The sequence below is a fragment of the Carcharodon carcharias genome, chromosome 7, assembly GCF_017639515.1.
Source record: "Carcharodon carcharias isolate sCarCar2 chromosome 7, sCarCar2.pri, whole genome shotgun sequence".
In the NCBI taxonomy this organism is placed as follows: domain Eukaryota; kingdom Metazoa; phylum Chordata; class Chondrichthyes; order Lamniformes; family Lamnidae; genus Carcharodon; species Carcharodon carcharias.
The window spans coordinates 159,901,489-159,928,733 of record NC_054473.1 but is presented as its reverse complement, the minus strand read 5'-3'; the positions used below and the strand labels follow the sequence as shown (position 1 = coordinate 159,928,733).

General features: G+C 39.4%; 1 protein-coding gene across 5 annotated transcripts in view; it reads left to right on the top strand.

Moving 5' to 3' along the window:
• The window catches only part of piezo1 (piezo-type mechanosensitive ion channel component 1), a 358,563-nt gene that overhangs the window by 140,912 nt on the left and 190,406 nt on the right, over positions 1-27,245 (top strand). For all 5 annotated transcript variants that reach the window (XM_041191993.1, XM_041191996.1, XM_041191992.1 and 2 more), the window contains 2 exons: positions 12,109-12,151; positions 18,863-19,022. In XM_041191993.1, coding sequence (XP_041047927.1) covers positions 12,109-12,151; positions 18,863-19,022 — 203 coding nt within the window. The remainder of the gene's footprint in view (positions 1-12,108; positions 12,152-18,862; positions 19,023-27,245) is intronic.

The following is a 27,245-nucleotide window of genomic DNA, read 5'->3' as shown; positions in this document are numbered from 1 at the left end:
GCATTGTGTACACTTTATGGAAGTGCCATACATATTTCCTTTCACACTTTCTTTCCTGGACTCTTCTGACCCACCATGAGGAAACCCATGGGAGATCACAGGGAATCAGAGTGTAACACTGCAGGAAGTGCATACAATGTGCAAGGCTTAATCTATCAGCAGCACCATCAGCTGAAAGTTTTCTTGCAGGCTCAGTTCTTAAAAGGATGTCAGACAACCTGCTTTGGTATCTTTGGAGGCATTGTTACATTGACAGCTCGGGAAAACTTTGTACCACTTAAGCTTTTGTAATGTGATAGTTTGGGTTAGTTCTCCATAGTCCTCTTTGATAAGATGGTGGTGGGCTGCCTTCTTAAATGCAGCCCAAGTGGTGAAGGTGCTGGCAAGGTCCTGTGAAGTACATAGTTACAAGATCTTTACCCGGCAACGATGGCAATATATGTTTAAATTGAGATTATGTAGAGGGAACCTGGAGGTGAAGGTGTTCCCACGCATCTGCAGTCATTCGATGTTTCAACTGGTTTAACAATAACTTCCTTTATTCCATAATTATTCTATGTATGTTTTACAAAACATTACTGCTCCTTTTACATAGTGTGTACACAACTGAATGCTAATGTGTTTTATTATTTTGGAAAATGATCAAACAATGTCAACTTTTCAGATGTGTAGAACTATTTGGTCTATTTTTACCAACTGTGCTGTGTTTGTTTATGCCTAAATGCTTTTTGCTGTTCCGAGAGTTAGTTGTTATTAGGTATTGTTTGTATTTTACTTTATCTTTGGTAATATTTAAATTGCTGCACAAATAACATTGCAGAAACATTAACAATTCTGATGATCAGGCATAATATATACTTTTAACATGATGAAAGTTTAGCTCATAAAAGAATTTTTGAAAACTGAGAGGAGAAGTTTGTAACAGTAATTTGAAGGAGAGTAAAGTAGAGAAATTAGTACAAAATCCACAAATAGTGAGAGAAAAGATGTAATTTAACTTAGTTGGACTGAAGATGATGAAACTTGGGTAAGTGAAGAAATTGACTTAGGAAATTGGAAATCCAGACTCCAAATGAATTTGACCTGTAGTTATTTATCACACAAAACCAGTTAAGTATTCCCACTTTAGAGGCTGAAAGCTATTTTACCTGACTGTTGTCATCTTAGCCTTAATTTCTGAATTCCTATCGTTATTTATTACTCTCCAATCAGCTGTTTAACTTATTAAACAATAATTTTCTTTGCAACTACTGAATGGAAGATTCAGGATAATATAGAAAGAGTATGTTCTCTTTTATATTCTGGTGATGGAGTTTGTGGCTTATTTACATATTTTTGCTTGGGGTGGTCATCTGATTATTGTAGATCTTCCTTCAGAGGCAGCTCCAAAGGCAGAATGCAAGTTCAAGCAACACAATGCAGCTGCTGCAGACACATTGAGGCTTACTTCTTCAACAGGGCTTCAAGGCTCCTCATGGCAAAGTGGCAAATAGCTCCCAGTTATTTTGTTGTGTGCAGGGGCACAAGCCAGTACAATTGTACCAGCCAATATGGATGCTTTTGTTTTACTGGCTAGTAACATAAAGTTAGTGTAATCAATAGATTTTGGAAGCATATGCTACATCTGTTGCTCTTCTACATGTGACTAGAAATGGTTCTGAAATGGAATAGAAATACATAAGGCTCAGTATAAAGAAGAACAAGCCAGTAAATTGAAGGAACAGCTACAATATCTTCAAATATATTAAATTCAAACACTGAAAGGAGGCATCTAATTCCCATCACAGAGGTTAAAGTTATGCAAAGAGCTGGAAGTGTATCATTGTAATGACAACCCTGAGGCAGCCATTAATTGAATCACCGTGGCCCTATTCAAATGCATGAAAGAATAATGAAATTTAGTGTTTGTGTAGAACACTAACCTCTTTCCTGAGGAAAACCTTGTGAAAAAGGCGAGGGATATGGTGGCCTTTTTGTAGAACATGATGATAAGTCTGAAATGTTAAGGATGCACTTTATGGGACAGAAATAATGAAGTAACCTAGGGACTCAGGATGGTATTAACTTTCAACTAAAGACTCAGTGGATAACTCTGAGAGATAATTCAATGATGGTGCCTTTTGAAAAGGCAACCATGCTTTGAGAGTGCACCTCAATGAATTGAACAATAGACTTAAACATCTGATTTGTAAGATAGTATATAGTCAGAAAGTTATAATTTTCCACAATTTTTTGTAAGCTTTGCAAAAGAAAATGTAAGAGCTTCATTTAGACTTCCTAATTTTAATCTTTTGTGTGTAAATTAACCCCAGACCAAAATTACTCATTTTCTTATTTTGTTTGCTTGTTTTGTTAGAGCTGCTTGCCCATATACAATAGATTTGTGTCAAAATTAACGTTTGTTTTAACTTGTGTTTTTGAACTGCCAGAATTAGCGTGTAGGAAATAAACTCCCAGGGCTACGTAAAAGTAATCTGGTCAGCAAAAAGCTCAAGACAGTTATTATTTGGGAAGGACCTCTCTGAGTTTGATCCTTTTTGTCCACACAGTGATGTTCTGAAGCGTTAACTAGATAACCATCCCCGGGACTGTTATTTCCAGCCTCAAATATTTGTATTATTGTCAGAGAAAGCATACATTGGGAGTAATTTTAACCTCATCTGCCCAGTGGGAAACTAATGTGATCATTTTTACATGATCTTTTGCACGCTGTCTAATTTAACTTGCTATTGACTTCAATGTAAAATAAAGTCATCTGGGGTGCAAAATGATCTGATCCCTTCAGTTCCCTGCTGGGTGAGTTAGGTTAATACTACCCCCCAATTTGTCTTCCAAAGCACCACTGAGACATCTTGCTGTTCAAGATGCCATTCTATTCCATTTTCTCTATGTGGCACATAGCCAGCCAGAAGGCTCCTTTGCACAATGCAAAGGGTAGGTCCCAGCCTGGGATAATGACTTTAACAACTATTTCTAAGACCAGTGGGTAGAGGCCAGGACATGATTGGCTGAAACCTTCAGTGATTAACTGCTGAAGCTGAGATTGAGTTGTAAAGATTCCTTGACCATGTCTTGGGGACAAATTGCAGCACAGGCATTGCTGTCACTGTTCTAAAGAAAGAAAAAGAAAGGCGTGAATTTATATATAAAATATGACTACAGTCTTTCATTTCTAAACTGTCTGATCCTTCCAAACCACCACTAGAGACATTGACTAGATCACTCAGTCTTCTATGTACTGATGCATTTTCAAATGTGGTATCAGGGAGTCCTAGCAAAACTGAAGTCATTGGGAATCAGGAGGAAAGCCCTCCATCGGCTGGAGTCATGCTTAGCACAAAGGAAGATAGTTGTGGTCATTGGAGGTCAATCATCTCAGTCCCAGAACATGGTTGCATGAGTTCCTCAGAGTAGTGTCCTCGGTGCAACCATCTTCAGTTGCTTCATCAATGACCTCCCCTCCATTTTAAAGTCAGAAGTGGGAATATTTGCTGATCATTGCACCATTCACAACTCCTTGGGCGCGGATTGCTTCAGTATCTATATGCAGCAAGACCTGGACAACATTCAGGCTTGGGCTGATAAGTGGCATGTAACATTCGTGCCATCTCCAACAAGAGAGAATCCAACCATCTCCCCATGTCATTCAATGGCATTACCAGCAGTGAATCCCCACCATCAACATCTTGGGGTTACCATTGACCAGAAACTGAAATGGACCAACCATATAAATAACGTGGCTACAAGAACAGGTCAGAGGCTGGGAATTCTGCAGAGCAACTCACCTGACTCCCCAAAGCCTGTCCACCATTCGTAAGGCACAAATCAGGGGTGTGATAGAATATTCTCCACTTGCCTGAATGAGTGCAGCTCCAACAACATTCAAGAAGCTTGACATCATCTAGGACAAAACCCGCTTGATTGGCACCCCATCCATCACCTTAAACATTCCCTCCCTCCACCACCAACTCATAGTGGCAGCAGTGTGTACCATCTACAAGATGGAGCAATCGCCAAGGCTCCTTCGACAACACCTTCCAAACCCATGACCGCTACCACCTAGAAGGACAGGGGCAGTGGATACACGGGAACACCACCACCTGCAAGTTTCCCTCCAAGCCACACACCATCCTGACTTGGAAATATCTCACCGTTCCTTCACTGTCACTGGATCAAAATCCTGGAACTCCCTCCCTCCCAGCATTGTGGGTGTACCTACCTACACCAGATGGACTGCAGCAGTTGAAGAAGGATTAGGGATGGCTTATATCCCATGAATGAATAAATTATAGAAAAGTGATTTGGAAGTTTTTTATTTATCACCGGAGTCACTTAATTCAGTTTAATCATAGAAAGGAGATAGTGGCTCATGAAGGCCCGACACTTTTACCAGGTTATACAAAAGTGCAACATTCATTACCCAGACTTAACAGCAATAATATCAAGGCTTATATGAATATGAAAGTATTAGTTAAGATGGAGAATTATTGTCAGCCATCTTGGATAGCAAGAACCAAATCATGCAAGTGAACACAATACATTGGAAACAGACAAAGAATCCTCTTTTTGTGGCAAAAGAAGCAGGCAGATGGCTTCTGGGAGTAAGGATACACACTGCAACCAATGCTACTTACCCCATTAAGAAACCCATAAAAAAGCACAGATTACAATTACCAGGGATTTCATACCTTTATCCTGAATTCAGGTGGACCACATCATTAACATGGTGAAGCATAGACTCTGTTGTTTGGACTGATTGACTGAGACTGGGGAGGTGAGGGGGGAAGTTCTGCCCTTAACAAAATTCTCCAAAACAAATGCACCTGCCACATATTGCACAAATTTAACATCCAGAGAGAAATTACCATAGAAAGAGAGGACCAAGAGGTGAACCATCAACCTTTAACAAAGGAGATGATGAAATAAGACATGAAAATGAAGTTTTTTTTTATTGCAACTTTCATGACCTTAGGATGTCCCAAAGTGCTTCACAACCAACAATGTACTTTTAAAGGGTAGTGTTATTGTAATGAGGGGGCACGTTTGCACACAGCAAGGGCTCACAAACAGCAGTAACATTTGTGGAAGCCTAGTGATTAGATGTCATCTGGTCAGAGTGCCACATTATTAAACACCAAGGAATGTCTCCAACCAGCATTGGCAGTTCTGTTCCTTTTGAATACAATTATCAAACACTCCTGTGCCAACAGGATTCTCCATCAACATAATATAACCTTCTAGTTCTCATGAAGGATCATATTCTCCCCTCCAATTCTCACAAAGGGTAACATCCAAAAGGTTAGCATTTCTTTCTGTTTTACAATTGATGTGCCATGCCATCTCAGCATGTTAGGCTTTTACTCTTCAGATTTGTTTCTTTTCAGAGAAAGTATATAATACTAACGCCCTGATAATTCTCAAACCCTTGTTTCAAAACATTGCTTCATGACAATAAATCTGGTGAATATACAAAAGTCGCTACACTTCAAAAGTAATTCATTGTGTGAAGCAGTTTCAGATGTTTCAGTGTGAAAAGAGGCTTTATAAAGGTGGGTATTATATTATTAGAATTAAAAACTGCCATTGTTTCTCCAATTCAGTCCTCCACCTTTCATGAACAATTTCTCAGTAGTTGCTGAAGATGCTGCATTGAGAATTTCTGAAGCTTTGACCTTAAACTCAAATGTCCATCAAACATTATGGGATATCATTGACAGTAATGGTAGGGAAGTCAACAACTTAGACTGCCACTCCCCCCTAACTGCAGAAGACAAAAGATGGTCAAATGTGGTGATCGTTGCATTCTTAGTCTATCCAATGTTACTAAATACATGTATAAAAATCTGCATGAATGCTTTTTTGAATCCTTATGGTGTTCATCGGGTCATTGTGAGGTGCTCAATTGCATAGGCCTGTTTGTGCAGGTGCAGAATTCCACATATGACCAAAAGTGCTTGATGCTTAAGTCCCCTATGCTTCATCTTGCCTTCAAATATTTTAGTTTTGGCTAAGTGATAATGCTTTCACTTCTGAGGCAGAAGATTCAAGCCCTCCTCCAGAGACTTGAGCATGTAATCAAAGATGACCTATAGTGAAGTAAGGTGCAGAGGTGCATTTATTCTGGAACCCCATCCACCCACTCGGGTGAATGTGAACTATCCCATGGCACTCTTTAAAGCAGAGCAGTGGAGTTCTCCAAACATCTGAGCCAACACTTATCCAAATCAGCACCACCAAAAACAGGCTACCGTGATATTTCTCTCATTACTTTTCAGCAGTGGCTCCATGAAGCAAGTGGAGATACAGCAGCTAGAGGAAGAACCCTGGAGTGTTCTGGGAATTACAGGAGGTTTGAAAATTCCAGAGAGGAGTGATAAAGAGAAATGTTGCTAGAAAGAATGAAATAATTTGCTGAATAAATGTACATTTCTTATCTCACCTGGCATGCTGGGTATCAAATATAATTGGCCTCAGTGCGATAGAAGTTCCTTTAAGCATGTTTTTGGGTATGAAAAGGGTACGCACAATGTGCACGCCCCAATGGAGATGCCTGTGAATGATCCAAAACTGGACCTTGGGTCTCATTAATGTTATTAGTCTAAACCACCAGCTGCTTCCTGCCAAGTTGCCAGGGGCAACTGGGCTGCTTTACAAAGATGAATGTGCCACTGTTTGCCTGTCCGGCAGCAGAGCGACAGTAAGCCTGTGTTTGGGAGAAGGAGAACCAAAAAAAGACCAATCATGGCATGGGAATGGCCCTCAAGAGTGCTGTGGAGCTGGCTGCATGTCAGATTTTAAATTAAACTTACCTATTGGTGGCGGGGTGTACCTACACCTAGTAAACCTAAGTAGAGCAGACCCAATGCATACTCTGCCCAAAGCTGGCCCAGTTACCCATAGCGGTTCTAAAATGGGCGGCAGTCCCCTCATTTACTCATGAAAGGGGCCTAGTGCCTATTTCAGGTGGCCACATTAGACACCTGGAAAATAATCTGAAACAATATTGAGTCAAACGTCTTTCAAGTGTAAAAGCAAAATACTGCGGATGCTGGAAACCTGAAGCAAAAACAGAAAATGCTGGAAAACTCAGTAGGTCTAACAGTACCTGTGGAGAGAAAAAAACAGAGTTAACGTTTCGAGCCCGTATGACTTTTCTTCAGAGCAGCTCTGAAGAAGAGTCATACGGACTTGAAATGTTAACCCTGTGTTTTTTTTCTCTCAATACATGCTGTTAGACCTGCTCAATTTTTCCAGCATTTTCTGTTTTTGTCTTTCAAGTATATTGTGTGTGTAGGTTATTGGTCTCTGGAATTGGTCCTTAATGAGCCCGTTTTTTTGTTTATGAAGTGCATGCAATCAGGTCCATCTTCTATCTCAGTGTCTTTTGGCTACTGAGAGGGAAAATCAACCACTCTTTCCATTCCAATCAATATTCTGACCCAATTTTGAAAGTTTGCATGGCTGTGTCAGGTGAGAACAAGTTGGACTGGCTGTGAATCTCCCTCACAATTGAATAACCAAACCAGCAATGAAGGTCTAGGCTTGGTTGTCAGAATAATTACTTGGGTAAGATCCAAAGGGCTTCAGAAACTATTAACCATACCCAAGTAGAGTCACCACTTTCAGGAGAGGAGGACATTGAATTGGAAAATACCACCAATATGGAAGTGGTAAAATAGGATGAGACATGATAGATTGTTATACTTGAGACTTGTGAAACATTAAGTTGAAGGTGGTGGATTTAAGAGTGATAATTTGAAATTTGTTACTTCCCCATCATTATGCCCAAGTAAAGTAAAAGCCAAAATAAGTCAGGTGCACAAATATAAGATTTACTAAAATCAGATTTTGACTTTAAAATAGGTTTTCATAAAGAATATTCTCATGCAGTCATTTTCTTCACAGAATCCATGTTACGGAAGTTGCTTTTTCATATAAGTTTGATGAAGAAATGGCTGTGCTAATTTAGGACCATATCTTGCCTGAGAAATAGTGGAGTCACTGTATTGCTGAACACTCATTTCAGAAGTAATCAGTCTTGCTTATGACTTTTATTTTTTACCCATGTCATCTTCAGTTCACTGTGTTTCATGCTTGTTCTACAAGCATATGGAGTTTGATAGTTACAGCATGTTCCATTAAATGTGTACTTCATGAATATTACTGATCTAATTTGATACCAATTCAATAATTTTCTTGGTCTAGAAATTAGACTGCTGATTTAGAGAAGGAAAATATTTTATTTATTGCAAATGTTGGAAAAAGTGATCTGACTCTGACTCAGTTGCGGAAGAAAATGTTAAGCCCTTGGTGGTGAGTTTTAGTGTGGGATAATGGCAGTGACCAATTCCCCTGAACATATCCTTGTAATGTTTTCTCATTAATAAAACACATTTTGGTACACCAGATGACATTTTAATTCTCAGCACATTTGGTTGAAGGTCAGTCTGCTGAATGAGAAGTTATTTTGTGCTGTAGTTTTTATTTCACTGAATAGAAATGATATTGAAGCAATCAGGACTATCACTGAGCGATCACAAGGGATTTAATTCTACAAAGTCAGCGACAGGCCTTAATCCATCTGCAATACATCACGGTCAACAAAAAAAACCTGCCACTAGTTTTTGATGATCAGGATTTCCTTCTTTGTCTTTAAGATTGAGTCATTTTATGCAGTTTCCTCAGCTCCACTTCTCTTCTGCCCTCTGGACAACCTTCCAGGTCCTCATTCCCTTAGTCCATCATAGCAACTTCTCCCAGTCTCCATATGCTTGCCCATCTCTAACCTCATTTCTTTCTTTTGCTTCCATTATCTCCTTCTCTTTGGAAGTTCCCCACACATTTCTTAACTCTCCTTTCAGAGGCCAAGTATATATCCCTTCTTCTGTGAAGCACCTCAAAGATTTTCCACTTTAAAGGCATTAGACAAATGTGAATTGTTGCTGGTGCACCAATGCCGTAAGTAATTTAAGTTACTCTGTACTAAACTGGAGGATTAAGTCTTCTGCCAAAGAAATCTATTTTAAGAGAAGTGGGAATACTCAGAGCAACACTAAACATGGATATAAGGTTTGGTAGCACACCAATACTTTCTAATCTATTCTTTCTCTAAAACTAATAATTACAGGGAATCATAAGCATTTATTAGTAAAAGAGAGAATCAATCTCCCTGATTTTAACTGTATACTCATCTGGATGAAACTGGGAGGTAATGGGTGTCAGTTGTTCTTTTCTAGAATGGCTGGTGATGAGGTTAGAACTGGAGCCAATATTTATACACTTTTATAAACCTTTATTTACAGAGATATACATTACAAACATATACCTTTTAATCCAACCGCCACTGTTTGAGTTTGTTCCTATTCATATCTTTTTTAAACAACTAAGAGGCCCATTTGAAAGGGCCATCATCAACCCACTGTATCAAAAATCCAAAACTTTAAAGGGAATTTTAAAGAGCACAAATGAATTCCCAGTTAACGCCCAGCACCAGCATATAATTAAACACAATTAATATATGATGAACAGCAGTTACACTCACCAATCCCACTTCCTGGCACATCCCAATATTAACTTGCTTGTTTAAGCAGGGCATCCACAGGAGGGAGGCAGGGTCCTGTTTTAAGTATGCTGATTGGGTCTGATAATGTCAGGACTTGATCTCCAACATCAGCCAGAAGAGCTGAGTGACTGGCGTTGGGGGTTGTTTATACACTGAGTGAAGAGCATTGTTGGTACCCCAGGTGCCAGATCATGGGCTAGAAGAGGCCCAGCAGATAAGTTCTATCTAAATGTTATTTTTCAGGTTTTCTTGTGGGGCAGGGGTGGTCCTCCAGGCTTCCAAAGGAAGCCTTAGGCCTCCCATGAATCAGACTAACCGATTCCTGCGATTGCAAACATATCCCTCCCCAGCTCTGTCCTCCAATGTCTCCTGCCTTTCCCACCACCCTCCAATCACCCACCAGCTCTGACTTCTAGCCCTGCCTTCCCACTTGCAAGGCTGGAGCTGATATTCCCTTCCTAGTGCCGGGGACTGTCCACATGGATGCAGCTTCCTGCCACTAGTTTTACCTTCCACCCACTGGCCAGGCTGCTTTTTTGGCAGGCTGCCAGACAGGAGGGATTCCAATGTTGTTATAATGAGGCCTTACCATTAAGATCACGGGATGTTTATGTACACAGCCTTGCAACTTCTTTGGCAAATTACACACTGCCCCCAGCTCCCTGTTAATGAATTCTAACGCCCAGATGTAAGAAAAAGAAATCAAGTTTAACATCTGGTGAGAAACAAAATTCCCATAAGTGTTAGGATCAGTATAATACTAAATCTTTATTGCAAGTCCCAGCTTAAAGTCAACACATTTCCATGGCTTTTGTGTCCTGTAGCTCACCTCCATTACCTTATTAGTAACCTTTTCCTTTAAGAAAATCTCTCTGTAGATCTTTGCAGATCATTAGTGCTTCACATGTATCTTTTTTTGAGCCAGTCCACATCATTCCAGCTCGATCGTTGTATAGACAATTAGGAGCTATTTAGAATTGACATAGTAAAGGATTTCTTATCTTTTGAATTTTGACTTTTCCTGTGTGTGCTTCAAGTTCTGTCACCTGTTATCAACATCTTTGTATGTGCTGAGTTAGCTGACCTGAGCTGGGAGGGCAATCAAGTTACTACAATTGAACCTGACAGCTCTGTTTGAAATGGGGTCAAATGTTCACGGTTCTTATACTTTATCATTATTCAATGACTTCTATTGCAGGTCTATGTTTTTTGGGTATCAGATGAACATGAAGTCATTAGGTTCATATATAAATAGGGGCACATGTAACTGTAGGTGAGCAAAAAGCTGATGCCTTCAAGAGAGGCAAGAAAGGGAACCGAATTTATTTTCATTCATCATGTGAATGAAGCAGTGTTGAGTCATGTTGCCTCATTTGTACATGATGTGGTTACCTAACACTCTGCTTCCCTCCAAAACCTGAAGGATCATTTGGCATAAACACAAGCTCCCAAGATGCACATCTACTGTCATGTTGTCAATTTTATATGGGATTGAAACATTCAATCTGTGCCTGCTTTATCCAGCTGATTCAATCTAATTATTGCACTGATTTTGTTTGCTGCTTCACCTTATTTTCTTTTTCTTTTCTCCTATCATTAAGTTCCTTGTTGCTGGGATGGGACATCATGGGCAATGTCATCAATTTCATACTCTGTCCAAGTGACTGTTTTTCATGATTAAAGCTAGACAGTGAGGGGGGAATGATAACCAGTTTGTCATGGGGCTATAGAAAATCAAATTAACTAGATAAACACTGGCTTCTGGAACATAAATCTAAAGTACAGTATAAAAGGAGCTAAAGATGAGTCTAGCATGAAAGCATCATTTGAATTAGTGATGAATAGAAACTGCACAATCTGTTTTCCCGTCCCCTACAATGTTGCTCAAATGAATGAGGGGTTAATTTATTTGTTTAGTTATTATGATCCTTGGTTATCTGAAAATAGCTAATATTCTTATATAAATTGTGAGTTAGATTATTATTTATAGCAATTATTTATAAATATTTAGGTAAGCAAAGGAAATGTAAATGTGCATTGCCATTTATACTTAATTTATATAATGACACTGTTTAGGAGACTCTCAATAACTTGGAAGAAGTTTACAAGGATTTCACACCCACTCTTTGCTATGTTTAATAAATGGTATGAGTGACTGTAACAGCTTCCCAGGCAAGTATTTATAGGTTAACAGTAACCTGAAATAATTTATAGATAACTTAGTGCTGGAGTTTTTTGCCTAATAACTGAAAGTAGCAAGTGCAGACAGTGAAATGCAACCTGTTAAATAACCAAAGCTTTTGTACTTACTAAGTGTAGAAAATGTGAGCTAATGAGAATAATGCCAACAATAATGCAAATTTTAAGAAGAAACTATGTATTTGTCATTAAGCAAATGACCATCAGTCTCTTAGAAGTGTCCAAAAAAGGCACAAAGGTCAATTATGGTGTGAAATAATAGTGAATTGTTCCATGCTGTAGGTATTGTCTAATAATAAGGACGAGGTGGGCTATTGATTGTAACAGCTTTACCTTTATTGTTGCAGGCAGCACATGGGAAACATTGTCCAGGCACATTGGAGTTACCAGGTACAGCAATTTTCATACAACACAACAAGAATATAACTTTAAGTACACTCCATTATAACTTTAGACTTTTAAATTTAGATATTGTTATAAATGAACCTCAAAATATACAGCAAGTTAATATATATTTCTTTATCTGGTGCTCTATAGCCATACATATATCTATGTGCATTAAATGTAATTTAACAAATGTTAAATCACTCACAAAACAATGTGTAGCGTTATTGAGAATCCTTTTTTTTAAAGGATTGACAATGACTTTATATTTGGACTACAACTGTGATATTTTAATGTTATACATTTTCTTACAGGGTACAAGATACTTTTTTATTATGAATACCAGGAAGGTTACTATTATTTTAAAATTTTTTATAGCAGGTGCCTAAAGGATTAAAGCCTTGGGTATTATGTTTGGGTCCATGTACTTGAGCTCATCCAAAACTCTGCTGTGTGTATCCTAACTTGCACCAAGTGCCATTCACATATCGCCCCCTGCTCATTGGCTCCCAATCTGACAATGCCTCAATTTTAAAATGTTCATATTTATTTTCAAAATCCCTCTGTGGCCTTGCCACCCCCCACCACCTCCCCCCAGCTCCACCCTTATCTCTGTATCCTCTTCTGGACTTACAACCCTCTAAGGTCTCTGCACACCTCCAATTCTGCATATTCCCGATTTTCGTTGCTCTACAACTGGCAGCTGTGCCTTCAGCCACTGAGGCCTTAAGCTCTGGAATTCATTTCCTAAACTTGTCAACTCTCTACCTCTCCCACCTCATTTAAGATGCTTGTTAATGCCCATCTCTTTTAGCAATTGGCTCCAACTTACATGCAATAACATTCTTGTAAAAAATCTTGGAATATTTTATTATTTTAAAGGTGCCATTTAAATTCAAATTGTTGTTTATACTACATTAGGGCACAGTACCTCACTGCATGAAGAAATGTAGGGCAGTTCATATCTAGCTCATACAAAATGCCCTTGAATTAACAGAATGTGGAATAACAGGAGATGATTGGTTTGAATGTCATACTTACACTAGGCCAGAAAATAGTTCCAACTTTGCAGTTTGGCCATAGTTCTAATGGTTTACTGGAAATCTGGGATAAGTAGAAGATAAATCCACTAGCTTTATGTTTTATTAGAATTAAATCCAGTTCTGGCCAATGTACAAAACTGGCCTAAAATTTTATTGGAATTAAGTTCACTTTCTACAGAGGTATTGTGCTTTGTTTAATTGTCTGGAAGTACATTAATATTTCCACATTGTGTGGGTAGCAGCATATTGTGTTCAGTCATCTCCTCCTTCTGCATGATTATGCCAAAGTGCAGTTTTAGAGACAAGATACAGCTGCTGGCTATTTCCCAGTAAATTGGACGCTTTAACCACAGTTTCTTAGCAGTGATCCAGCTTATTTGAATGTTGGGATTTGTGGTTGACTGCTTCATCAGCACTGCTTGACTAAATATGTCTGTTTATTTGGAAGGATTCATTCAGAGAAATGGAAGAGTTTTATGTTTAAATATGGGAAAAATTGGTGTTGAAATTCTCAGGTTTGAGAGAACAATACATAGGGCTGAATTTTACGAGGCACTGGATTCTCTGCGCTTCCCCCCACCCCTCCAGCTAAAAAATCCATGGGAGGTGTTGAAGGGATCCTGCCAAGTGAAACACAGGCTACCCTGCAGCCATAGGCTGGAGGCGGGATTTTCGCCCCTGAGGAACAGGAAGTCCTCCCTTAGAGGGCTGCCGGCCAATCAGAGGCTGGCAGCTCTTCAGAACTTTGGTGTGTGGCATTGGATTGGGATTTGGGTAAGTGTATGGGGATCTTGCCAGATGCCCAGCTGAAAGGCCATGGCAAAGGGGGTGGGGATGTGGTTTGGAGACCAAGTTGTGGGGGGGGGAGCAGAGGGGTTAAAACCTTGAGAGGTCCTCCAAAGGAGCATTAAGGAGGGCACCTCCTTGCCCACCACCAGTCCACGCAGGGAAACCTGCCAAGCTGGTAGCTTCAATCAACCACTGCCAGCTAAATCCCTCATGGTTAGAGGATGAGGCCCTTAAGTAGGAATTAATTGCTCACTTAAGGGCCTCAATTGTCCCACTGGCAGGCAGGCCACCTGACCCCACCGCTGCCACTGGTATAATTGTGGTAGGGGCAGAGGTAGGCAGTGGGGCCTTCAAACCGGAGATAAAATCCAGCCCAGAGACTCATAAAAATGCCCCTCTGACTGTTGAATCATGTTGAGTGACAGTTGAATCATGTTGAGTGACAGTTGAATCATGTTGAGAGTGCTGCCTACTCAACCAATACGCAATTTAACAAGTGTGTATATTGGTGTCCATCTACCTCCGCAGATCCTGTGACTCAATTTTTAACACTTCAATTTAGCAATTTAAGCCTTCGGATTATGCTACGTGAATATTAGTGAGAATGCTTGATGTGTTTGTATGAAATGATTTTTCCTATTCTGTAGATCAGCAACTCCAATTAAGTATAGCACTAGAGAATTCCATTTTCTAAATTTTCAACACATTTTAATGGCCTTGATATACTGGACAAAAAAACCTTTCATACTTTTATCTTGTAAATATATTAGGTGACCTGGCTCATATGTGCAGTTTGTTGGATATGAATAATCTTTTTTTCTCACCACTTGTATTTTCCCTGTTGTGAACTATAGAAGGGGCACACCATATGTTTGCAATGTTGTTTGTCATCTTGGGCCTCATAACTCTCTCATGCATTTAGTAATCACGAGTTATGTGTTGCAATATTGGCTACATTCTTTGCTCTGCTCTGTTCCTATATATTCTAATGATTGGTAAGAAAGAACAGCAACATTAGAAACAAAGTCACAAGTGACATCCAATGTGACTGTAACAAAGGTAAATACTCCTTTATTGTCCTTCTTGACCCGATTGCAGCTTTTGATATGGTTGACCACACCATCCTCGACCAATGTCTCTCCACTGTCGTCTATCTCTTTGGGACTGCTCTCACCTAGCTCCTTACCTTTCTAACCGTATCCAGAATATCATTTGTAATGCCTTTAGTTCCTGTTCCTGCACTGTTACCTCTGGTGTATCCCAAAAGATCTATCTTTACCCCCCTTCTATTTCTCATCTACATGCCACTCCTCAGTGATATCAACCAAAACCACATCTTTTGTTTGCACGTGTACACTGACGAACCCAGCTTCTACCTCACCACCGCCTCTCTTAACACTTTCACTGTTGCTAAATTATCAGACTGCTTATCCGACATCCAGTATCAGATGAGCATAAATTTGATCCAAATAAATATTGGGAAGGTTGCAGCCATTGCTTTCCATTCCTGCTCCAAGCTCTGTTCCCTAGTTACTGACTTCATCCCTCTCCCTGGGAACAGTCTGAGATTAAAGCAAGGTTCACAACCTTGGTGTTAGTTTTGACCCTGAGATGAGTTTCTGACCACATATTTGCACCATCACTGAGACCACCTGTTTCCACCTCCGTAACATCACCAGACTTCACCCCTTTCTCGCCTCATCTGCTGCTAAACCCTCTCATGACTTGAGGCTTGACTTTTCCAATGGAATTGACTTTTCCTGGCTGGTCACCTATATTCTACCCTCCAAAAACTTGGGGTCATCCAAACCTCTGCTGCCCTTGTCTTCAACTGCACCAAGTACCGTTTGCACATCACCACTGATCTACGTTGGCTCCTGGTCAAGCATCCTTGTTTTCCAATCCCTCCACTTCTTTGCTCCTCCCTATCATTGTAATTTCCTCTAGCCCCCAATCCTCTGAGATATCTGCAATACTCTAATTCTGGCCTCTTGTGTGTTCCCAATTGTAACTGCTTCACCATTGGTGGCTGTGTCTTGTGCTGCTCAGGCCATAAGCCCTGGAGTTCCCTCCCTACACCTCTCCATCTCACTTTCTTCCTATAAGACACTTCTTAAGACCTACCTCTGTGACCAAGCCTTTGGTCATCTGACCTAATATCTCCTCATGTGGCTTGGTGTCACATTTTGTTTTATAATGCTCCTGTGAAGCTCCTTGGAATGTTTAATTACAGTAAAAGTGCTATATAAATGTAAGCTGTTGTTGCTTGATGTTAAAGATTGTGATTACTGTTAATGATAGTAGTAAACAAAGATTTAATGTCCCGACTACCCTAAATTAAACAGCAAATGCCTGCATTAAGTGAGAGGAGAAGGAATGCCATAGAAACATGAAAATGTGTATTTATTAATGTTATCTATGGACTTGTATTTACAAATTATTCTCCATGAAGAAAGAAAATAATTCAATATTTCTACCATTGATTTTATCTGTTAGACCGGATGCAGAGTAATACTAGGGGTTGACATTGAGGAGGTCTGAGGAGGGAAAACTGACGAGGGTAGAAGTTTTGCAGTCAGTGCTACACATTATATTGTCATTATTCATAGCTAGCTTATGGCTAATTTCCAGCTGACTAGTGTAAATTTTCCATTTTCAGAGTTCTGCAGCATCACATCACCAGAAACACCACTGTTAAACTGTAATTAATATGTCCAAATGTGTTCTGTAAGTACAGTTAAAAGAATAGGTCTATGGCAGAAAAGTTAGTTCAAACATTATATGAGGGTTTTGTTTCAACTACAATATTATTGTGATGAATGACATTGACCATTTCTGGTTTTAAATATTGAACTCATGCACAAAAATGTGCAAAGTAATTTTTTTGTTGAAGCAGGGCAAGGTTACAAGCCAGCTCTCCATGGGAATTTTTTTTGACAAGTAAAAGATAAAATGCAATGGCAGTGTGTTATGAGGATGTGCTTTTCGAAGATACAATTTCTAATTTTACTTTTCCTGACTGGATTTTAACAAAAACTGGGACCCCTCTACGGATAATGGGAAAACTGCCCAGACTGCTGCATTACACACAATTCCGCATTCCACCATGTGGGAAGAAGACTGTCCCTCAACCCCCTGGGGTGTGTGGAAGACCCCATTCCCTATTGATTCACACCATCCTGAGACTTTACAAATGTCTTTGAGATAAATGAAATTACATGTTCTGAAATAATAACTGCAGCAGACAATGAACTAATAGAATTTCTCTGGAATATGCACCCAGAAAAATACTTTAAGGACTCCCTTGCCAAGCAGCAGAGAGAACAAAAGACAATGCTCTACTGAACACTGGCTGTTTGAAGCTGTGTGCCCCCCTGTCTCCCCACCTCAGAAGTGCTGTGCCCGGTTTACAAAGTAACCATCCTGACAAGAGAAGCCAACTGCAAACTGAGACTTTATCGGGAAAGAAAAAAAGTGGAAATCTGCTCCATACAATTACATCCAGGAAGACAGCTGAACAAAACGGCCACAACATGGAACCACTGCATCAAGTCCAGCCAAGAGACAGATAACCATATACTCGTTTGTTTTATTTTTCCTGAACTGTAAATGATCCTATACTCTTACTCCACCATCTATAGTGATGTGTGTGTGGGCCCAGACGAATGTGTGTGACCGTATGCACACTTCACTTTTTTTTGTTCAGGAAATAGTTTCAGAAACTTGTTCTTTGTTAAAGCTAAGAAAACCTGCCTGTATAATTCTTTGCTACCTCAAAGCGTAAATAGAGGGACTTTTACAGAATCCTCTCTAAATTCGCTAAAAACCCTCTTACAGTCAAACCTGCAGTCATTGCACCCCTCCTCACTTGATCGTAGCACAGTATCTTAAGAATTTTGAAATAACAAAAGAAAATGCTGGAAAAACTCAGCAGGTCTGGCAGCATCTGTGGAGAGAGAATTTTGTTTTCCCATAACAAAGCAATATTTCTGGCATCAATTTATAATAAACAATGGCTTGCCTTCATGTAAAATTGGATATTTTTTGGCTACTGATATAATGCTGATTATCCTTTAAGAATCATGGACTCACACATTAATAAGTTTACATATCTACTCAGTTTTGATATTTGGAATGTCTTAGTCATATGCTAAAAGTTAATAAACTCGACACACACGGGCACAGACTAGTTTTTAGCCGTTCCCTGCAGATTTTGTGGTGAAGTAGATATATCAAGTTCTTACTATTTACATTTTCATTGGCATACATTTTTTTGGTAGTTATTCTGAGCAGCTTGATATTCCCTTCAATTGACTTTCTTTTTAAACACGATGACAGATGAATGTTACTACATATGTAACACAACTTTTTTTGCCAAAAGAGCTGTTAGGTATACCGCATAATATTTTACTGCTTGGCATTTTCTTGCTGCATAAACTATGTACCCCATTGTCCCAGGATGATTGAGTTGAATGAATTCACCCCAAAAAACTGCCAAAGTTCAAGAGCTCCTCTCACTTCTGAAATCATTGAACCAATCAAGGTGCTAATCAAAATTCAAGAATTGTTATGGAAGCTGTTCAAACCGTGCTGGACATCAGGGATAGTTTTTCCATTTTTCACATACACTCTTTATCCCAGAGATGAGACCTACGGGTACTTTAATACTGAACTGCGGTGACTCACCAAACTCCTTTGACACACAACCCTTTTGACAAAGAAAGATTGTTTGATTCCACCATTGTGGATTGGACTCAAGTCACTCGTGAATGGACCCTGGTCTAATCCAACATGCCACCCAGTTTTCTCTGCCAAGTTACTATTTAAACGGTTGCTAAAGTAACCTACATTATTGGTCATTATATTTTTTCTCTTTCTGTTCTAGACTTGATCTGAATGATATTCCAAATTGCATTCGACTTGTTGCTCCAGATCTGGGAATATTTCTCATTAGTTGCATTACATTAGCCTTTTGTAATCGTTTGACGAAGAAAACAAAGACAACAACAAACAAAGAGGCAGAGAGTGCTGAACCCAATGAGGAGGTGAGAGCCAATGTTTTAGAGGTGGCAAAGTATATTTTGTAGAACACTGTTCATTGATCTCGCATCTGTTTAGTAATGTCAACATTGAATATTAAAAGGGAGTAGTATCATAACTCCTTTCAATTTATGTTAGTGCATTTTTATCCCCACTCGTTCCATTAACAAAATTTTCTCCCCTTCACTCCATACAAAGAAGGGAGACATATAACCTGTTCTTAAATGTTCCATCATATTGTCAATTGACCAGTAGAAGGCAAAAATAAGGTTAGCAGGAGGGCTAACTTTCTATCTGATTTTGTGACTCATTGGTGAGAAGTATCTCACCTTTATTTAGTACCTGCTTAGATAGACCCAACTGCAATTGGAAACTGATTGTTGAAAATGCCTGATTCAGCATATCTGAATGTTCCTATATCACATTTTCCATTTTGCATAACCTTTATTTTGAGTATGGACATAACTAAACATTTAATGGCTAGAAATTTATCCATGCATTTAAGTTATATCAAAGGCAAAGTCATGGACAAAGCCATAAGTAGCACGTAACTTTACCTGTGGGAAATATCTATTGCTTGTTGGATAATCATAAATATGGCCCAGGTAGTGGATTGATTAAATACAAGTTTCTTGACCAAAATATTGTGCATCTGAAATATAGAAACCATGTGAACAAGCAGTAAAAATTGACAGGGTGGCTTACCAACCTGGATCACACCAGCTTCTATTTTAACATGCTTTTCTGAGCATGTGGCAAAAATGCCCGTCTGAAGCTGATGGGATGGTTCTTTAAGTATGAATATTGGAGTCTGATGATATTGGCCTTGACTGCAGTTTTAAACTTGCACAGTGCTGGAAAGCTGTTGCAACCTTCTTGCCAGGTGATGACAGTGGGAAGAGGATCAAGGAGCAGAAAAGGAATTTAAGTTTTTTTTAATTTTTCCTCGTAGGGTCAGGAGGAGCAGGAATCCTCCTGATACATTCCTCACCACAATTTACTTTTTTACTGGCAAATCCCCCTTTTGTACTGGCCAATGTCCATTTGCCATTTGAACTTACACTTGTGGCAGCTGGTGCTCTCTGCCTGTTTAGAGTGGGCAGCTAACCTGTGGCATGCAGATGAGGCCTGGCATTAATATCCCCATGCCCCCATACCTGCCCAAATTGTGCTGCCACTTTAAATTTGCACTTTTGTTCTTCTGAAAGCATTCTCTTATGTTCAGTGATTGCGTTACATAACTACAATTGTGATTGACTTGTTGACAAAGTTTCTCCTTCTGCAAGCTGGATAAGGCTGCCTATTTGTAACAAAGTATTACATGGTATTTACAGCACAGAAATGGGTCATTCAGCCCAATAGGAGTATACTAGTGTTCATGCTCCATGTGAGTGTCCTTTCCCCACTTCTTCATCCAACCCCATCAACATATCTAACTCTTTCTTTTTACCCCACCCCCCCCCACCTCACATTTGTCTTCCTTCCGCTTAAGTACATCTATGTTGTTCGTTTCTTGAAGCAAGTGCATCTATACTATTTGCTACTTGAGATGCACGATCCACATTCTAATCACTTTCTGGGTGAAGGAATTTTTACTGAATTCCCTGTTGGATTTATAAGTGACTATGTTACATTTATGGCCCTCCTTCTGGTCCCACCGCAATTGGAAACATCTTCTCTATATCTATTCCATCAAGCTTTTCATCATCCCACCCTCGACTTCGTCCATGAGGTTGTGTCCTAATGAGGGAGGTCAGTCTGTCCAGTCACAGTCAGGTACGTACCCTGGATCCAGTGGAAAGACACTTAGCTCCTGATCTGCAGTCCGCTGCCTCAGTTTACCTGGCGAGTTTCCTGAGTCTGGGGAACCTGGGTGGTCAGAGTTAAATTTCAATTTCAAATGATGAATACAGAGAAAGCTCACAGTCTCATTATAATATTTAAAGTGCCAACCTACCTCCTTGAAGCAGAGCTGATCAGCCATCCTCTCTCATCCTACCCCTGTTAAAACTGGAAGATGGTGGATTGGGGTGGGGATTCCGATTTGAACACTTTAAGCCCCAAGTTCCTACCGGTACTCCAACAAAAGCTACCCATTTTTAGGGATTAAAGCTCCCTCTTTTCTTAGAACTCAGATATCCAGGTAGAGAAAGATGGAAGGAGCCTGGGCTTTATACACTTGCAACATCTTTTTATAGAAGTACACATTGAGTATCTTTTAATATACAGGCAAACATCAATGCATCAATGCCTTTTTCAGCCTAGGATCCAATTAATACTCACCACCTGAATTCGATTAACACCCGATTGATATACAATTAACACCTTTTTGTCAACTTTTCTCATTATAAATTTTGTACAGTAAGTTCTTGTTTTAAATTGTTTCATTTTAAAGTTGTTTTTGTTTTAGGAATACTTTCCCCCACTTAAGTCGCGATTTCCGCATTAGTGTTGTCTCGCATTATCACCACCTGTTGTTATTGTGCAGCATAGGTCATTGCACATCAGCTCCCTTTATGCAGCATCGGGTCCTGTGTCCTGATCAGCGCCATTGTTAAGGAGGCTGTTTGAACTGTATTCGAGGCAACATTGATTTTAAAAAAAACCCAGAGGCATCCAATCCAGGGTTCTTTCGTTCAAGCTCTTTCACTCCTGTGAAAGAATGAAACACTGAGATGCTGAAAGGTACAGTCAAGTTAGTTTGAGCATAGCAGTATGCAACTTCTCTGCAGTATGAGCAAAAGAACTAGGAGCCACAAAACTAATGCATTGTAGCACTAACACCAACAGGGGGTTAAATTATACTGTGACAGGCTGTTTTCATTGTAAATGTGGATACAGTAATTCCTCATTTTAAATTACTTCTAAACATGAGCCAGAAATGCCCTGTAAGTGCTGGTAGAGTGCCTGCTGCTGCAAAGAATGCAAGAAAAGTCATCAGCCTAGCAGTAAAATTGGATGTTTAAAAATGTCTTGAGGCTAGTGAGTATTATCTAATTTAAATTATAAAGTAAATCCTGTATAAATTCAGTGATTTATTTTGTTTTGCGAGTTATTTCAGCTAGGAATGCTTAGTGCTGCATACGTATGGTACAGTATTTAAACTCATGCATTTTTTTTTCCGGGTGAGAGATGTGCGACAGAGCCAAGCTCCGGCTTTAACAGTGATTCCTATGGGAACCCATGATTCACATAAAGTTGTTTCACTTAAAATTGTGATTTCCAGGAACGCAACCACAACTTTAAAATGAGGAATTACTGTATCCACATTTACAATGAAAACAGCCTGTCAGAGTATAATCTAACCCCCTGTTGGTGTTAGTGCTACAATGCGTTAGTTTTGTAGCTCCTAGTTCTTTTGCCCATACTGCAGAGAAGTTGCTATGCTCAAACTAACTTGACTGTACCTCTCAGCATGTCAGTGTTGCATTCTTTTACAGGATGTGGGTATCACTGTCTAGGCCAACTTTTATTGCCCATCCCTAATTCCTCGAGAAGGTGGCAGTGATAGGTTTAGCTACATTTATAATACATGAAACCAAAGCATTATACAAAATAAGAACAGAAATTACGACTTAAAAAAAGAGAATGCATTGTGTCGATGTGGTGTGGTATAATTATCCCCTGCACTCTATTCTTGTTTTACCTGAAGGCAGCACTTAGTATTGAGATCAACTGGTGGTTAAATTAAAAACTGTCAGTATGATTCACTCCAATTCTATTTATACACCCTGTAAATCCAACAGCTACTTAAGTTGCAGAAATACCACTTGACATTTGACTTGTGAAGCATTTTAGCACTCTCACTCAGCATTCGCATGTTGAATTGAAAGATCTTGGGCAGCAAACACAGGAGACTCATGGGCTATCCCTACTATAAGTCAGATATTTTTAGCTGAGAACTGCTGCACAATCCAAAATCTGCTTGCACAGCTTGTGTCTTTGCATAATGCGCATGGACAATGAGATTTGCTTAATATAAATAATTTGACCATCTCAAATTAGCAGTGGAACACCTCAGGAAATAAAACATTTTTTGGATTGTTCTTGTGAATCCAGCTGGTGTCTTCAAGGTATTAGACATAACTTTCAAGCAATATTCCCAGCTCATGTTATGAAATTCTGTAGCCCTTGGCATGTGTAATACAACTCTCATTCCCTGTGTGTTTCATCTATGCTTTCCTCGCGGTGACTGACCACTTCAATTTCGAGATACAGAAACTGCAGCTTCCAGTTGATATGTAAGGGCATTTTGATTTGATTTTTGTGTTATTTGCAGGAAGATATGGCCAATCTCATATATATATTGACCATGGTACTGTACATTTCTCTGGGTGAATACCTCATATCAAATTTTACCAATTACACTGGAGCAGAAATGGCCTATTAAACTCAAATTAAAGTCATAGAAAACTTTTTGATTCAACCCAGTCTTTGAATTACATCTGTAGATAGTATTGAATGTCCAAAGACTTGTTTTAATAAACACTGCAACTGAAGCCCCATCCTTCAGTAACTAGTATTTTAATGCCTACATTTTCCAATGGGGCGATTACTAATTAGAGAAGAATAGGTTTCTGTTGCAGTATTCAATGGAAACAAGCTTCAGATTGTTCAATAGTAATCATAGATATAATTCACTTCTCATTTTAAAGTCGCTTTGCATTTGAAATTATTTTGTAAACCAAATAATCAACTCTTAATGTCATTTTTGTGGGTACAGTAAGAAATCAAACTTGCATATATCTTTGATTCAAATAAGAAAACAGGGTCAAGGAAATGTATCAATATAGAATAAAAATATGATTAATGCTTTACTAAACTGACCAGTGATGGTATTAAAGTCATATTTTCTTTGCTGGTATAAATAACCTGAAATCCTGCTTTCTCCACAATTTCTTGAATAAGTCATGACTTAAGTGATGAAAGAGTTTATTGTAAAAGTGGTTGAGGGACAGCCATTTTCTAGTTCATTCCCCAGGCCAGAGTCTTGACCAATCAGAGTTGGCCTGCCTGGTTTGAATTTAAACAAAAGCTTGGTCGTTAACTGTTCCCTGGTGCATTCTGCCAATCAGAGTCCATTTGCCAACCAGTCAGCATTCTCTTCTCATGCAATATAAATCGTTGTTCCCTTTACAACTGTTATTCTCGCGAATCTGTCCCGATGAGTGCATGATGAAAAGCTTCGACAGCATGTCTCTTTTTTCAGAAATACTCAAATTCTGTACTACCAAATGACTATTATTGTAAATGCCTTCAGCTGATAAATCTGAACATTGTGTAACTGAAGTATGGTTGGAGCTGTCACATTTTTGCCATAAAAATCAACGCGCTGATAAATATATGCACCACTGGTGTACTACAGTTAGCCAAAATTTAACTGCCAATCACTACAAATACCTATTTTTTTGTGAATGACTTGCAGAATGGAAGTCTAGCTGACAAATGAACTTGAATAAAAATGTGTGAGATGGTACATTTTGGTCGGAAAAATAAGGAGATCACGTACTCCTTGGCAAATAAGTGTCAAAATGGGGTAGAGGAGCAGAGGGATTTCTGTATACAGTTACACAAATCACTCAAAGAAACAAAGCAGGCTAATAACATGCCATTAAAAAAGATATCAAAGCACCAGGGTTCACTTCTAGTTGGGTAGAACTGAAGTTACAATAAGCTTGTCTAGAATCTTGCTTAGACCATACTTGGAGTATTGTGAACAGCTCTGGTCTCCACATTATAAAAAGGATATAGAGGCACAGGAAACGGTGCAAAAAAGATTTCCTGGAATAATACCAGATCTGAGTGGTTAAACCTGTTTGGAAAGCTTGAACAGGATGTGGCTTGGTTCTCTAGAAAAGAGAAGACCGTTAGATATTTTTATAGGCAGGATTTTTCAGTTGGCGTGCGGGGGTGTGCCTGACATGCCAGCGTGCTTCCCGACATCATTGCGCTGCCTCGCGATTTTTTGTTAGGCAGGCGCGCGCCGGAGTCAGCCAATATGTAAATAGCCTATTAAAGCCATTAAGGAAGTAATTAATGTAATTGTTAATGCTGCCTATCCGACCTTAAAGTTGGCGGGCAGTCGAAAAGGCCAAGTGGACTTCACGTTTTTTAGGAAACCTCATCCACAAGCGGGATGAGGCTTCCTAAAGCTTTTAGTAATGAAATGAAAATTTTTTCCTAAATATAAAAACATATCCCATCTCATCTGACACAGTCACATGTTTAAATAAATTTTTAATCCATTTATTCATTAATTAGAATAGCGATTCAATCTCCCTGAAGCAGCTCTGTGCCTCAGGGAGATTGAAGCGCTTTTCTGCGCGCATGCGGGAAAGAGCGCTGGCCCCGAATCTCCCTCCTCCTGCCCGCACAGGTAGTGCTGAGCACCACGGCTCGCATCTTACGTTGGGCGGTCTCCTGCCAAGCCCGTCCGCCAACTGGAATATTCTGGCCTATGATTATGAAAGGATTTAATAAGGTAAATCCAGAGATATTTCACTTGCAGGTGAAACCAGAACAAAGGGCCATAAATTTAAGATAATCACCAATAAGTCCAATGGGAAATGCAAAAGAAGTTCCTGTACTCAGAAATTGGTTAAAATACGCAACTCGCTACCATAAGTAATTAAGGCAAATTGCTTAGATGCACTTAAGGGAAGGTAGATAAATTCAATAAGGAGAAAGGAATAAAAGAATTTGTAGGTGGAGTTGGATGATGAGGAGTGGGAGGGTGCTCCTGTAATGGACACAGATATGGCCCAGTTGGGCAGAATAATATTCTGATTCTGTGCTGTTAATACTGTGTTGTAGAAATCTTTTGATATAAGTTCATATTCAAATTTTTAATTGGTTTAGTGTAGAGTAGGCCATTTGGCCCTTTAAGCCTGCTGCATCATTCAATTAGATCATGGCTGATCTAGTTGTGGTCTCAACCCCACTTTCCTGTCAGCCCCCATAAACCTTGACAGAGCCATGGGAACCCTTGGGGAATTGATTTGGGTTGAGTGGGCCAGTTTTTGTAGCATTTAACCTGGTGCGACTGTTGCACTCATATGCTGTAAGTTTAAAAACTAAACTAACCATTAGCAAAATTTAGATTCATAAACAAACTTTGAAAGATGAACTATTGCCTAGGGCAAGTTGGATGAAAAAATGCTAATGGGAAATGTTATGGAGCTAAAAATAAAATGTGTTTGTACAAAGAAAGTCAAAGGTTCCTTGCCTGGCTTAGAAAATAATTTTCCTTGGAGCAAAGGCACAGTGGTCTTCAACAACTATTAGCATGTTCACTAAATATTCATGTTTACAGACGAGAAGGTTGACTATATATATATAAATATAAGAACTTAAGAAATAGGAGCGGGAGTAGGCCATTTGGCCCCTCCAGCCTGACCTGCCACTCAATAAGATCATGGCTGATCGGCCCCAGGCCTCAACTCCTCTTTCGTGCCAGCTCCTCAAAACCCTCAACTCCCCGATATTTCAAAAATCTATCTACCTCCTCTTTAAATACTTTCTGTGATCTAGCCTCCACAACTCTCTAGGGTAGAGAATTCCAGATACTCACTACCCTCAGAGAAGAAATTCTTTCGCATCTCAGTTTTAAATGAGTACCCTCTTATTCTGTAATTATGTCCCCTATTTCGAGACTCTCCCACCAATGGAAACATCTTCTCAACATTAACCCTGTCAAGCCCCCTCAGAATATTGTACGTTTCAATAAGATCAGCCCTCATTCTTCTAAACTCTAATGAATAAAAGCCTAACCTGTTTAGCCTTTCTTGATAAGTCAACCCCTTCATCCCAGGAATCAGTGTAATGAATCTATTTTGAACTGCCTCCAATGCCAGTATATCCTTTCTTAAATACCGGGATCAAAACTGCACACAGTACTCCAGGTGCAGCCTCACCAACACGCTGTACAGTTGTAACAAGTCTTCCCTATTTTTAAATTCAAAACCCCTAGGAACACAGGCCAAAAATTCCACTTGCCTCCTTAATCACTTGCTGCACCTGCATGCTAACTTTGTGTTTCACGCACCAGAACACCCAGATCCCTCTATGCTGCACTTCTTTGGAGTCTTCCTCCATTTAAATAATAGTCTGCCTTTTGATTTTTCCTACCAATGTGTAGGACCTCACACTTTACTACATTAAACTCCATTTGCCAAGTTTTTGCCCACTCACTCAACCTATCTATATCCCCTTGCAGATTCCTTATGTCC